General features: G+C 41.9%; 1 protein-coding gene across 1 annotated transcript in view; it reads left to right on the forward strand.

Annotated features, from left to right (window-relative positions):
* PFKFB2 (6-phosphofructo-2-kinase/fructose-2,6-biphosphatase 2) overlaps positions 1-15041 on the forward strand; it is a 69910-nt gene that overhangs the window by 32422 nt on the left and 22447 nt on the right. Inside the window, exons 9-13 of the mRNA XM_069756281.1 lie at positions 2742-2949; positions 3070-3216; positions 6640-6744; positions 13242-13371; positions 14027-14089. Of these exons, the coding sequence (XP_069612382.1) occupies positions 2742-2949; positions 3070-3216; positions 6640-6744; positions 13242-13371; positions 14027-14089 (653 nt within the window). The remainder of the gene's footprint in view (positions 1-2741; positions 2950-3069; positions 3217-6639; positions 6745-13241; positions 13372-14026; positions 14090-15041) is intronic.

The raw sequence follows: 15041 nt of genomic DNA on the forward strand, positions 1-15041 counted from the left end.
TGAGCCAGGTTTCAGTGATGGCGAGGAAGGAAAGTGGTAGTAACAAAAAGATCATGGATGTAGGAAAGCTTGCTGCAGACAGAGCGAGCGTTACACAGAGCTCCTGTTAGTGGGACTTTGGAAGCGGGGGCTGGGTGAATGGGTATAAGGTTAGAGAGGTTACGGAAGGTTGTGATAGAGCGTGGATGGGAGGTAGAAATGACTGTGGGAATGTGGTGAGGAGGACCAGGATTTGGAGAGATATCACCAGCAGTGAGGAGGAGCAGAGAAAGTGTTAGCAGGTGGGAGCAGGAGAAGGCATGAGGGGGCTGTCTGTTCTTTGAGACAGAGGATTGTATGTTAAGGAACAGTTCTGAGGAGGAGGTGAGATGGATGGGGAGGATTGAAGCAGAGATAAACAGTTCCTTGCTTGGTGTGGGGATTGGGGGAGGTAGCATAAAGTGAAGGATTACAGGGGTAAGAATGAAAATAAACAGAAACATTGTTTACAGTGACTGGCCAGTTACCTTCAGTTACCTTCAGGTACAATTCAGGTTTTAATTCTACTGTAATCTTCACACTTCTAGGACACACTTCTAGGAATCACACAGCAGAATAAAGTCATTGCAGACTTTTGCTATGCAATATATGGAAAACTAAGTGCGTTCAGGTGTGAAGCAGAGAGGAGTGGTCTCTGCTCATCATGGTCAGAGAATTAAGGGTGGACCAGATGCATACAATCAAGCCTCAGTAAACAAGGTCATAAATAACACAGGGTAAGCTGGGGTTAGCTGAAAGGCATACCATGAGAATGCTAGAAGCAGAGGAAAGTCTGTGTGCAAAGCTGGGTGATGTACTATGTGCACTTCATAGACAGACAGCAGGAGAGCTGGGTGAATGAACATACCTGTCGGAAGAATAGAGATGCTTGTTGTACGTACACACCTGTACTTTGTGCCTCCCCCACCTCATTGTAGATTGTAAACTCTTACGAGCAGGGTCATCATTATTTTGCTTTAATTATTGTATTATCTTTAACGTTGTTATCTATGACTTGTATATGAACTGGTGTTGAATTGTAAAGCGCTGTGGAAATATGTTCACGCTATAAAAATAAAGATCATTATTATACATCTTCCCATCAACTCTCACCAGCTTCCCTGTCCATACTTAAGACAAGCATCCTTACAGCATGATGCTGCCATCACCATGTTTGACAGTGGGGATGGTCTTTTCAGGGTGATGTGCAGTGTCCGTTTTCTGCCTCACATAGCGATTTGCATTTAGCCAAGAACGTTCTACTTTGTTTTCATCTGACCAGATTACCTTCTTCCACATGCTAGCTGTGTCCCTACATGTCTTTTGGAAAACTGCAAGCGGGACTTTTTATGGTTTGCTTTAAAAAAAGGCTTTCTTCTTGCCACTCTTCCATAAAAGCCAGAATTGTGGATTATATGACTAAGGGTTCACTCACACTGTGATATAACAGATAACACTCTGTCCAATGTTATACTAATGGGCAGTGCAGATCTGTGATTTTTGTCATGCCATGCTGCGAGTGCCTCCGATTATTGGTACACGTGCACGCATACAAGTCTATGGGTGCATGTGAGACATCGGACTGTACTCAGATGTTATTTTTTTTAATGACCTAAGCCTGCTTTTCTCTTCTCAACGTTATCCCTGACCTGTCTGGTGTGTTCCCTGGTTTTCATGATGCTGTTTGATCCCTAACATTCTCAAACAAACCTCTGAGGCCTTCCCAGTGCAGCTGTAGTTAAACTGAGAATAAATTACACACAGGTGTAGTAGATTTACTATTATATATTATGTCACTTCTGGAGGCATTTGGTCACTCCGGATTTTATTTGGGGGTATTAGACTACAGGAGGCTGAATACAAATGGACATCACAAATTTCAAATGTACAGTATATTTTGGAAATACTTAGAAAACAATGTATCACAAATACCTGTTGCTTTGTGTTGGTAAATCACATAAAATTCCAATAAAATACATTTAAATTTGTGGGTGTAATGTGAGAAAATCTTGAACAATTTGTGGGGTATGAATACATTTTCAAGGCACTGTACCTGCATATTGAATCTCAGGAAATAGACTTAGTATGCAGATTACTGGCCATTTCTTCTACTAGGTATTCAGCTGTGAAAAGCAGAAAGGCTCCTATTCCGGCAAAATAACTTGCATGTTGCCTAGAAACAGGTACAAGGGTAATCGCAAGTTAAATATTTGTGTAAAAGCAGAAATGCTTTCCCAGATTTCTCACTGAAAACAAGCAAACAAACTAAAAAAAAACCTTAAACTTGATAGTGTCTGCCCCGTGATCTCTACTCCCTGAGTGTCTGCATATGTGCTGATACTCACCTTGCATGGAGCGGGCTTAGCTCTTGAGCCTGCACAATACACTGATGGCGCACTACTAATGTGGAGGTCAATGCTAAAGTGTGTATTCGATTTTACTGTTGTTCTGACTATATGAATATGTATGTAAAAAAAAGAAAATATATCCGCAGGACACTCTCAATTGTAAGTGGCACAGTCCAAAAGAAAAACCAGAATCCGCAGATCCACATATAGTCCCAAACAAAAGATTGATGGACAGCATTCGCCAGGGGTAGAAAATATGGAATTTTTTTTTTTTACACATTTTTGACCCCTGGCGAGTGCTGTCCATCCATTTTTTTTTTGTTTGGGACCGAATTAATAAGTATAACCCACCATACTTATCTTTTTTCTCTCTAGGGAACATTCTCTTATAAAAGTTATCAATGTCGGCCAGAGATTCTTGGTAAACAAGGTGCAGGACTACATCCAGAGTAAAATTGTCTACTACCTCATGAACATTCACGTCCAACCACGGACCATCTACCTGTGCCGACACGGTGAAAGTGAATGTAATCTAGCTGGGAGGATTGGAGGAGACTCTGGCCTCTCGGTACGAGGAAAGCAAGTACGTACAATTCCGGTTATACATATTTAGAATGGCCATCCGTATCATTGAATGGCATTATACATCCCAGAACAGGCTGATGTGGCTAACATTTAGATGAAGTATATTCTTGTCATTTAGTATGCCAAGGAACTGAAGAAGTTTATCGAGGAGCAGGAAATTATGGACCTCAAGGTTTGGACCAGTCAGCTGAAGAGAACGATTCAGACAGCAGAGGCTCTTGGAGTGGCTTATGAACAGTGGAAGATTCTCAACGAGATTGATGCAGTAAGTCAGCTGGCATACAGTATGTGGGTCTGATAACCTGGACTGGCACTGCCTTCACCTCACTAATTTAACCTTTGTTCTTCTCCCTGGAAGAAGTTTCCTCTATTGTTCTGCTCTGAGCCATGAAAGCAGTGATGGGTCGGTAAATCATTCCAGCAGTGAGAACAGCTCAGTAGCTTGGCATTAGTATTACAATACCAGGCTGTCAATTTGTTCTCACCCCACAGTGTTCTAAGCTCAGTGAATGTAAAGCCTCATTCAGACGTCCATGATGCATGTACGTCTAAATGAGGCTTTACTGTTGTCACTTGTTCTAGCTCTTTGCACGTTAAACTTTGTTGTACAGCGTTCAATAACCAATCACAAACTTATCTCTTTTGCATCACTAACATCTGAATGAGGCTTTACACTGACTGAGTAACCCCAAAAAAACGAGAAGCAACAATGCCCAAATGATAAAAGGTGCAATCTTTTTTTTAATAAAAATACTAAAACATATTAAAACGGATGAGAAGGGGAGGAGAAGTGCCTGTGCAATTGAAATCACCACATAAATTACTGACATCAAGTGTTCAATCAGAATTGAGATGTAATTAAATGCTAAAAAGCTTAATAACAAGAAAACAGTCTATAGGCGTGCCAATGCAAGAAAAGATTTTGGAGGCAGACAGAGGATAAATTATGTACTTAATAGGATTGACACAGCATAAATATAAAGTGCTAGTGCATTAGAAAATATAGAGTATGCATGGAAAACTATTAATATGAAGCAAAAATACGTGCCTCCATATTAGTGGCATGGTTATTCATCAAACTTGGAAAGTAATTATATCAGCTATGACGGTGACCGGACATTGAAAGTATTACCTTAGTGGGATTTCAACACACAAGACCCGACGTACGTTTCGCTAGAGAGCTTCTTCCTGTGGGTATGGGAAAACTCTGACTGAGCAGAGCAGAGTCTGTGTGCAGACGTTGCAACAGAAAAAATAAGAAAGTTAATAAAAATAAAAGAAAAATGGAAAAATTAAAATGTGTATCCCCTCCTTTCTTCCTCATTAAAAACAAATAAATTCAAATTAAAAAGTCAAACATATTTTTGGTATTGTCGCTTTTGTAAAATATATTAACATGAAAAAAAGAAGTCCTTTTTCCCTTGTCAGTTTCTTTATTATGTTTCCATAAAAAAAAAATTCTAAAATGAAGCTGTACAAATATTATATTACTATAACAATATTTATAAAAAAGTAAATTTCAAAATTGCTGGTTTTAGTTCATCGCCTCCAAAAAAAAAAATGGAATCAAAAGCAGCCAAACAAAAACGTATTTATCCCATATAAATTAAAATGTCAACTTTTCCCGGTAAAAAACAAGCCCTGACCCCTGACACAGTTTTGTTAATGGAATAATAAAGGTATGGCTCTCTCACTGTGAAGACACTAAAACAAATTCATTTTTTTATGTTTTCATTATGCAAAGGCTGCAAAACCTAAAAAACAGAAATGAACCATAAAAATGTAGTCTCACCGTAATCATACTGACCAACAGAATGAAGCTGACATAACTAGAGTGCAAAGTGATCCTAAAGGTGGTACCATTAAAAAGTTACAACTCGTCACGTGCAAAAAGGAAAAAAGTCTTCATATGGTTACATCAGGGCTACACAATATCACACCGTCAGTGCACTAATACATTACCATAACCTAGTTTTCAGTATATTGGGAGGATTTGCAGAGTTTCTGCTAAAAAAAAAAAAGAAAAACCAATCAGTGTGGACACGCTAACTTAAACTTCCTTTTAGAGCAGAAACTCGCCAAATCCTCCTCATAATCTCAAATCTATATATTTTGTGGATTTTTAAGCTTTAATATAGCCATGAAGCACGTCATGGCCTGCTACATGTCTACAAGATCAGAACCATCATCAGTACATGGATGCGACACCAGAACCACCGTCAGTACATGCATACAGCAACAATCTTTAGTAAAGCGGTCAATTGTAATGTTTGGTCAGCCCCATATACAATTATATAGCAAGAATCTCCAATTCCCAGTATATCCTTAACAGTTGTGAGGAGATACTCAGAGTTGCTATTACCAGCCATCATCGGCCTACGAGCCATACAGGAACCACAGTACTGATGTAGTCAGTATCACAAATAAACATTTACATGCAGGTACCTTTTATAGATGGCATCTTCTCTGAATGAAGTCATTCCCCATCCCTTTTGTTTCCATGTAGTTCAGGTGCAATGATGATATTTCACTCCCAGAGCTTGTCTCTCCAAACTTCCCTCTTCAGCAGCACTTCCTGATAATGGTGCTTTTAAAATAAAAGTATAACTATAGTGAACCATAATATAAATATTTCCCATGCTGTGCTCCTGAATAAATAATTGCCCCTCATAAAATATTCCCCACACTGCCCCTCTCCATAATGTTCTCGCACACAGCCCCTCTCTATAATGTTTCCTCACACAACCCCTCTCCTTAATGTTCCCTCGCACAGCCCCTCTCCGTAATGTTTCCCCTGCACAGCCCTTATCTGTAATGTTCCCCTGCACAGCCCCTCTCTGTATTGTTTCCCCGCACACTGCCCATCTCTCCGTAACGTTTCCCCGCACATTGCCCCTCTCCGTAATGTTTCCCCGTACACTGCCCCTCTCCGTAATGTTTGCCCGCACATTGCCCCTCTTCGTAATGTTTCCCCGCACATTACCCCTCTCCGTAATGTTTCCCCGCACACTGCCCCTCTCCGTAATGTTTCCCCGCACACTGCCCCTCTCTGTAATATTCCCCACACACTGCTCCCCTCCGTAATATTCCCCACACACTGCTTTTCTCTGTAATATCCCCGCACACAGCCCGTTTCCATTGTATACCCCACCCTGCCCCTCTCTATATTTTTCTATCCACACTACCCCTTTCTAGAATATCACCTAAATTTCCCCCCTCCAAAATATCCCCCCACACTGCCCCTCTGTATGTAATTTACTCCACGTAGCGTTATCAGTCGCTAATGCTGCTGCTCTTCCCTAGTCCACAGTGTTCACCATCTGAAATACACAAATACATTTGAATAGAGGAATAAGGGAGTGGTGTCTCCTGGACAGTTCTATGGGCCTCAGCAAGCCTTTTGTGGGGCTGCATTGCCGCAAAAAATATATATATAAAAAAAAAAGCTGCATCCTGAATATTATGGTTATTTTTACATGTTGCCTGCACAGGGTGAAATGCTGTCTGATAATGCTACATCGCGCATATGATGTGGTACGTGACACCCTCTGTGCAAATATGATTGCAAGTCTTCTTGGTCGATCACTTGTGCATGTGTTGTGCCAATATGGGCAGAAAGCGCTCACATGATGCCGGTCTAATCTCCTGGTAGAATTGTAATACTGTTTTACTTTGTATCTCCTGTTAGGGAGTCTGTGAGGAAATGACTTATAAAGAAATTGAGGAGAAATTTCCAGAAGAGTTTTCACTGAGAGATCAGGATAAATATCTTTACCGCTACCCTGGAGGAGAGGTGAGTGCCCCTCATGGCGAATATGGTAGAGAATTACATGTAAGGCACATCCAAAGTATATTTAATTTACGTAAGTGCCCCTTTAATTTCTATCTGCTATAGAGTGAATCCGATCTATAAGATTAAAGTAATTTAGAAACAGAGTTTTCTCCTATCACAGATGCTTACTGCTATTACAGGACTATGCCGACGTCCCGGACTATCCTGCTTCATGCTACTTGTTGCTCCTGCTGCATCTTCAGTGTATGGATCTGGGACAGCACCGCTACGTACCTTGTGTAGTGGCTATTAACAGGTACTGCGGGTCATCTCGCATTGACGTTATATGTGGCTCGGCTGCAGTACCTGGCAATAGCCACTACATAGTGTACGGCGCTGTTGCACCCCTATGATTATGATTGACTAGTACTAAGGATCTGTCATCAATATCGAAGTCCTGGGCAACTTCCTTTATACACGTTACTCGCAAAAGGTTAGGGATATTTGGCTTTCGTGCGAAATTTCTAATGAACCTAAAATGCACTCTAACCATTTCAGGTGAACTTACCCCCTTCCTGACATTTGCAGTATACTGTATATGCTGTGACTGCATAAAGGTGCCTGCTGCTTCTCACAGCAGGGCACATGGAGTTGTCGTCCTAATTCTAAACAGCCAATCACAGCGTTTTTGGTGTTTCGCCTGAAACCCTGATGGCCATCCTATGATTGGTGCTGTAAGCGCGCCAATCATAGGCTTTGAGCCTCGCTACGCCGTCGTCATCAGAGCCAACTCTGATTGGAGTGATAACATCATTTGTACCAATCGGAGTGCACAGACGCCATCTGACCCCACAGTGACCGCCCTGTACTTCCTTATTTTAGCTGCAGACTTGTACAGGCAGTCACTGTGTCGTTCTGTGCATTTTGTTGAGCAGACTTTGGTATACTTTGGTACACCGCATACATGAAAAAATGTCGTCCCGCTCCAGATATTCAGCGGATGAGGCATAAGCTTTTCTTGCTTCCGACACTGACAGTGAGTAAAGTACTGCAGTGCGCATGGTGCTGGGCCTCTCTGACCTTTCCCGGCCCCTAGTTTGGTCTGCCCTCAACAGGGCAGATAACTACGCCTGTGCAAGAGCGCGATGCCGGGGAGACATGAAGCAACAGGCGGGCGGCATCACAAGAAGATGGGAGATGCCGGACCCGGACCTGCAACACCCATCGGACCGGACCGCCCTTCCCCGGGTGATACACATAAACCATATAGGGCAACATCAGTATAGATAGGTGCCAAAAAGACCAATCCCCATGTGGTTGTCTCCAAGATACACCTAGTGGACACTCCTGATAATATTCATGTCATCAGAAAAAAAATATAAATATAAAGTAATATGTCCAAATATATAGAAAAACACAAATTTATTGAATACACATAAATTCCATACAGTTAATACAACATTGCAGACTAGGATCAAGTAATGATGGCTGCCAATGTCCTAACACTCAGAGTTGTAATTAGATGCAGGTAAAGTGCTTAGTGCCAAAAGAAACACAAATGGGGAGTATATTAAGGCTGGTACATTCCAAAGAATCATGGGAGTGCGCACTAATTCAAAGTAGCCTGTTCCACCCCAGTGTTTCAAGTGCTTACCCATACTGCAAGGAGTCAGGACACGTGCCACGCTGGCACCGACACGCGTTTCGCTTCACTTTATCAAGGTCCAGGTGAGTATAACAACACTTATTTTTCTTATCTTGCAAGTCGGACCTGGGGGCTTATCTACAGCATTATAGAATGCTGTATATAAGCCCTGAAAGGCAGTGGCCGCATCTTATATCGGCCAAAACTGCTGACAGCTTCCCTTTAAGGGTTCCTGTCTGCTTACCCATGATAGATCACGACTGCGGTCACCCTCCCCGTGGCCCCTGACGCGCATTTCGCGTACCTGCTTTGTCGAAGGGGAAATAAACTGAAAATAACGATTAAACAGCAACCACAAGATGGATTTCATCAACCAAGGTTTCATTTTAATCTGTATAATGGCGCCGACCTGACACTGTGTGTGGGTTACTGTGCACAATCCTGCTGACAGGTTTACTTAACCCCTTTCTGACATGGGACGTACTATCCCGTCGAGGTGGGGTGGGCCCCCATGACCACGGACGGGATAGTACGTCCAGCGCGATCGGCGGCGCTCACGGGGGGAGCGCCGCCGATCGCGGCCGGGTGTCAGCTGTTTATCGCAGCTGACATCCGGCACTATGTGCCAGGAGCGGTCACGGACCGCCCCCGGCACATTAACCCCTGGCACACCGCGATCAAAGATGATCGCGATGTGCCGGCGGTATAGGGAAGCTTTCCACAGGGAGGGGGCTCCCTGCGGGCTTCCCTGAGCCCCCCGCAGCAACGCGATGTGATCGCGTTGCTGCGAGGGTCTTACCTACCTCCCTGCTTCCTCCAGCCCCGGATCCAAGATGGCCGCGGATCCGGGTACTGCAGGGAGGGAGGTGGCTTCACAGAGCCTGCTCAGAGCAGGCACTGTGAAGGCTGCAGCGCTGCATGTCAGATCAGTGATCTGACAGAGTGCTGTGCACACTGTCAGATCACTGATCTGTGATGTCCCCCCCTGGGACAATGTAAAAAAGTTAAAAAAAAAATTTCAAAATGTGTAAAAAAAAAATTAAAAAAAATATTCCTAAATAATGAAAAAAAATATATATATATTATTCCCCTAAATACATTTCTTTATCTAAATAAAAAAAAAAAACAATAAAAGTACACATTTAGTATCGCCGCGTCCGTAACGGCCCGACCTATAAAACTGGCCCACTAGTTAACCCCTTCAGTAAACACCGTAAGGAAAAAAAAAAAAAAAGAGGCAAAAAACAACGCTTTATTATCATACCGCCGAACAAAAAGTGGAATAACACGCGATCAAAAAGACAGATATAAATAATCATGATACCGCTGAAAGCGTCATCTTGTCCCGCAAAAAACGAGCCGCGATACAGCATCACCAGCAAAAAAAAAAGTTATAGTCCTGAGAATAAAGCGATGCAAAAATAATTATTTTTTCTATAAAATAGTTTTTATCGTATAAAAGCGCCAAAACATAAACAAATGATATAAATGAGGTGTCGCTGTAATCGTACTGACCCGAAGAATAAAACTGCTTTATCAATTTTACCAAACGCGGAACGGTATAAACGCCTCCCCCAAAAGAAATTCATGAATAGCTGGTTTTTGGTCATTCTGCCTCGCAAAAATCGGAATAAAAAGCGATCAAAAAATGTAACGTGCCCGAAAATGTTACCAATAAAAACGTCAACTCGTCCCGCAAAAAACAAGACCTCACATGACTCTGTGAACCAAAATATGGAAAAATTATAGCTCTCAAAATGTGGTAATGCAAAAAATATTTTTTGCAATAAAAAGCGTCTTTCATTGTGTGACGGCCGTCAATCATAAAAATCCGCTAAAAAACCCGCTATAAAAGTAAATCAAATTCCCCTTCATCACCCCCTTAGTTAGGGAAAAATTTTAAAAAAATGTATTTATTTCCATTTTTCCATTAGGGTTAGGGCTAGGGTTAGGGTTTGGGCTAGGGTTAGGGTTAGGGCTAGGGCTAGGGTTAGGGCTATGGTTAGGGCTAGGGTTAAGGCTACAGTTAGGGTTGGGGCTAAAGTTAGGGTTAGGGCTATGGTTAGGGTTAGGGCTACAGTTTGGGTTGGGGCTAAAGTTAGGGTTAAGGCTACAGTTAGGGTTGGGGCTAAAGTTACGGTTAGGGTTTAGATTACATTTACAGTTGGGAATAGGGTTGGGATTAGGGTTAGGTGTGTGTCAGGGTTAGAGGTGTGGTTAGGGTTACTGTTGGGATTAGGGTTAGGGGTGTGTTTGGATTAGGGTTTCAGTAATATTTGGGGGTTTTCCACTGTTTAGGCACATCAGGGGCTCTCCAAACGCGACATGGCGTCCGATCTCAATTCCAGCCAATTCTGCGTTGAAAAAGTAAAACAGTGCTCCTTCCCTTCCGAGCTCTCCCGTGTGCCCAAACAGGGGTTTACCCCAACATATGGGGTATCAGCATACTCGGGACAAATTGGACAACAACTTTTGGGGTCCAATTTCTCCTGTTACCCTTGGGAAAATACAAAACTGGGGGCTAAAAAATAATTTTTGTGGGAAAAAAAAAGATTTTTTATTTTCACGGCTCTGCGTTATAAACTGTAGTGAAACACTTGGGGGTTCAAAGTTCTCACAACACATCTAGATAAGTTCCATGGGGGTCTAGTTTCCAATATGGGGTCACTTGTGGGGGATTTCTACTGTTTAGGTACATTAGGGGTTCTGCAAACGCAATGTGACGCCTGCAGACCATTCCATCTAAGTCTGCATTCCAAATGGCACTCCTTCCTTTCCGAGCCCTCCCATGTGCCCAAACGGTGGTTCCCCCCAACATATGGGGTATCAGCGTACTCAGGACAAATTGGACAACAACTTTTGGGGTCAAATTTCTCCTCTTACCCTCGGGAAAATACAAAACTGGGGGCTAAAAAATAATTTTTGTGGGAAAAAATTTTTGTTTTATTTTTACGGCTCTCCATTATAAACTTCTGTGAAGCCCTTGGTGGGTCAAAGTGCTCACCACACATGTAGATAAGTTCCTTAGGGGGTCTACTTTCCAAAATGGTGTCACTTGTGGGGGGTTTCTACTGTTTAGGTACATTAGGGGCTCTGCAAACGCAATGTGACACCTGCAGACCATTCCATCTAAGTCTGCATTCAAATGGCACTCCTTCCCTTCCGAACCCTCCCATTCGCCCAAACGTTGGTTCCTCCCACATATGGTGTATCATCGCACTCAGGACAAATTGGGCAACAAATTTTGGGGTCCACTTTCTCCTGTTACCCTCGGGAAAATACAAAACTGGGGGCTAAAAAAATTATTTTTGTGGGAAAAATTTTTTGTTTTATTTTTATGGCTCTGCATTATAAACTTCTGTGAAGCACTTGGTGGGTCAAAGTGCTCACCACACCTCTAGATAAGTTCCTTAGGGGGTCTACTTTCCAAAATGGTGTCACTTGTGGGGGGTTTCAATGTTTAGGCACATCAGTGGCTCTCCAAACGCAACATGGCGTCCCATCTCAATTCCTGTCAATTTTGCATTGAAAAGTCAAACAGCGCTCCTTCCCTTCCGAGCTCTCCCATCCGCCCAAACAGTGGTTTACCCCCACATATGGGGTATCAGCGTACTCAGGACAAATTGTACAACAACTTTTGGGGTCCTATTTCTTCTCTTACCCTTGGGAAAATAAAAAATTGGGGGCGGAAAGTTAATTTTTGTGAAAAAACATGATTTTTTATTTTTACGGTTCTACATTATAAACTTCTGTGAAGCACTTGGTGGGTCAAAGTGCTCACCACACATCTAGAAAAGTTCCTTAAGGGGTCTACTTTCCAAAATGGTGTCACTGTGAGGGGTTTCAATGTTTAGGAACATCAGGGGCTCTCCAAACGAAACATGGCGTCCCATCTCAATTCCAGTCAATTTTGCATTGAAAAGTCAAATGGCGCTCCTTCGCTTCCGAGCTCTGCCATGCGCCCAAACAGTGGTTTACCCCCACATGTGGGGTATTGTCATGCTCAGGACAAATTGTACAACAATGTTTGGGGTCCATTTTCTCCTGTTACCCTTGGTAAAATTAAACAAATTGGAGCTGAATTAAATTTTTTGTGAAAAAAAGTTAAATGTTCATTTTTATTTAAACATTCAAAAAATTCCTGTGAAGCACCAGAAGGGTTAATAAACTTCTTGAATATGGTTTTGAGCACCTTGAGGGGTGTAGTTTTTAGAATGGTTTCACACTTGGGTATTTTCTATCATATAGACCCCTCAAAATGACTTCAAATGAGATGTGGTCCCTAAAAAAAAATGGTGTTGTAGAAATGAGAAATTGCTGGTCAACTTTTAACCCTTATAACTCCCTAACCAAAAAAAATTTTGGTTCCAAAATTGTGCTGATGTAAAGTAGACATGTGGGAAATGTTACTTATTAAGTATTTTGTGTGACATATCTCTGTGATTTAATTGCATAAAATTTCAAAGTTGGAAAATTGCGAAATTTTCATAATTTTTGCCAAATTTCGGTTTTTTTCACAAACAAACGCAGGTACTCTCAAAGAATTTTTACCATTGTCATGAAGTACAATATGTCACGAGAAAACAATGTCAGAATCACTGGGATCCGTTGAAGCGTTCCAGAGTTATAACCTCACAAACGGACAGTGGTCAGAATTGTAAAAATTGGCCCGGTCATTAACGTGCAAACCACCCTTGGGGGTAAAGGGGTTAAATGCCCTACTTTCATGATGAAATATCACTATAGCGTGAACGTCTTACGTTGTCCATAAATTTTGCCTGAAAACCAAATATCCTTAACTTTTTGTGAGTAGTGTAGTTGCCTTAATACTTCCCTAGGTAGCCAACTAATACATTGCAATGTTTTCTCTTAGTCCTATCAAGATCTTGTACAGCGCCTGGAACCTGTCATCATGGAACTGGAACGTCAAGGAAACATTCTGGTCATTTGCCACCAGGCTGTCATGAGGTGCCTTTTGGCTTATTTCCTGGATAAAAATGCCGGTAACAAGCTATTAATCTTGATCCATCGTGTATTGTAATTGTATAGTCCGTGACCTTTTATTGTGAGGGTTAATAGTCTACGAGTGACACACAGCCCAGATATATCCAACAGGATTCACAGAGTGTGTTACTGATTGTATACAGTACTGGCCTAAAAAGGAGTGACCCACATGGCTACTTCATTAGAACTTATTTAAAGAAAATTTCTATCATTGTTGAATAGAGGATGGTTGTGTACCTCGTTCTTCAGCTGTGAGCAAGTTGTTCTAAACTTGGGGTTGTCCAAAGCTGCAAAGATGTGGAATCTTAATAAAATAAAATTATAAGAAAAAAGAGCACCACACTTGTCCACAGGTTGTGTAGGGTATTGCAGTCAGCTCCATTTATTTCTGTAAAGCTGAACTACACTGCCTGACATAACCCGTAAATGGATGAGCATGGTGGCGTTCTTAGAACAAAGAAGTACCCATGTTATTTGTTTAATTTAATATTTTTTTATGCACCAGACACATACAGTTCTTTTATGGAGCACCTAAGCAATTATTGAATCTAGATTCGTCACCAAAAGGAGACCAGTAGTTGGTGTCCTCAAAGAAACAATTGTTGCAACAACCATAAAATTAGCTTCTAAGCAGCCCTTTCTTTATTATTCCAGATGACCTGCCGTACCTTCGTTGTCCACTGCACACAGTACTGAAGCTAACCCCAGTGGCTTATGGTAAGTGGTCATTAGATCTCATTTGGGAAGCATGTTGTGTTTTTCTGTACACAATATTCCATTATACAGTGGGTACGGAAAGTATTCATACAACCTTTACGTTTTTCACTCTATTTCATTGCAGCCATTTGGTAAATTCAAAAAAGTTCATTTTTTTTTTCTCATTAATGTACACTCTGCACCCCATCTTGATTTAAAAAAAACAGAAATGTAGTAATTTTTGCAAATTTATTAAAGAAAAACTGAAATATCACATGCTCATAAGTATTCAGACCCTTTGTTCGGTATTCAGTAGAAACACCCTTTTGAGCTAGTACAGCCATGATTTTTTTTTTTTGAGAATGATACAACAAGTTTTTTCCACCTGGATTTGGGGATCCTCTGCCATTCTTCTTTGCAGATCCTCTCCAGTTCCATCAGGTTGGCTGGTGAACGTTGGTGGACAGCCATTTTCAGGTCTCTCCAGAGATCCTCAATTGGGTTTAGGTCAGGGCTCTGGCTGAGCCAGTCAAGAATGGTCACAGAGTTGCTCTGAATCCACTCCTTTGTTATTTTAGCTGTGTGCTTAGGGTCATTGTCTTGTTGGAAGGTGAACCTTCGGCCAGGTCTGAGGTCCAGAGCACTCTGGAAGAGGTTTTCATCCAGGATATCTCTGTACTTGGCCGCATTCATGTTTCCTTCTATGACAACCAGTCATCCTGTTTTTGCAGCTGAAAAACACCCCCATAGCATGATGCTGCCACCACCATGTTTCACTGTTGGGATTGTATTGGGCAGGTGATGAGCAGTGCCTGGTTTTCTCCACACATACCAGTTAGAATTATCATCAAAAAGGTCTATCTTCGTCTCATCAGACAAGAGAATCATATTTCTCATAGTCTAGGAGACCTTCACGTGTTTTTTTAGTAAACTCTATGAGGGCTTTCACATGTCGCACTGAGGAGATGCTTCA

Source organism: Ranitomeya imitator, chromosome 3 (assembly GCF_032444005.1).
Source record: "Ranitomeya imitator isolate aRanImi1 chromosome 3, aRanImi1.pri, whole genome shotgun sequence".
Taxonomy (NCBI): domain Eukaryota; kingdom Metazoa; phylum Chordata; class Amphibia; order Anura; family Dendrobatidae; genus Ranitomeya; species Ranitomeya imitator.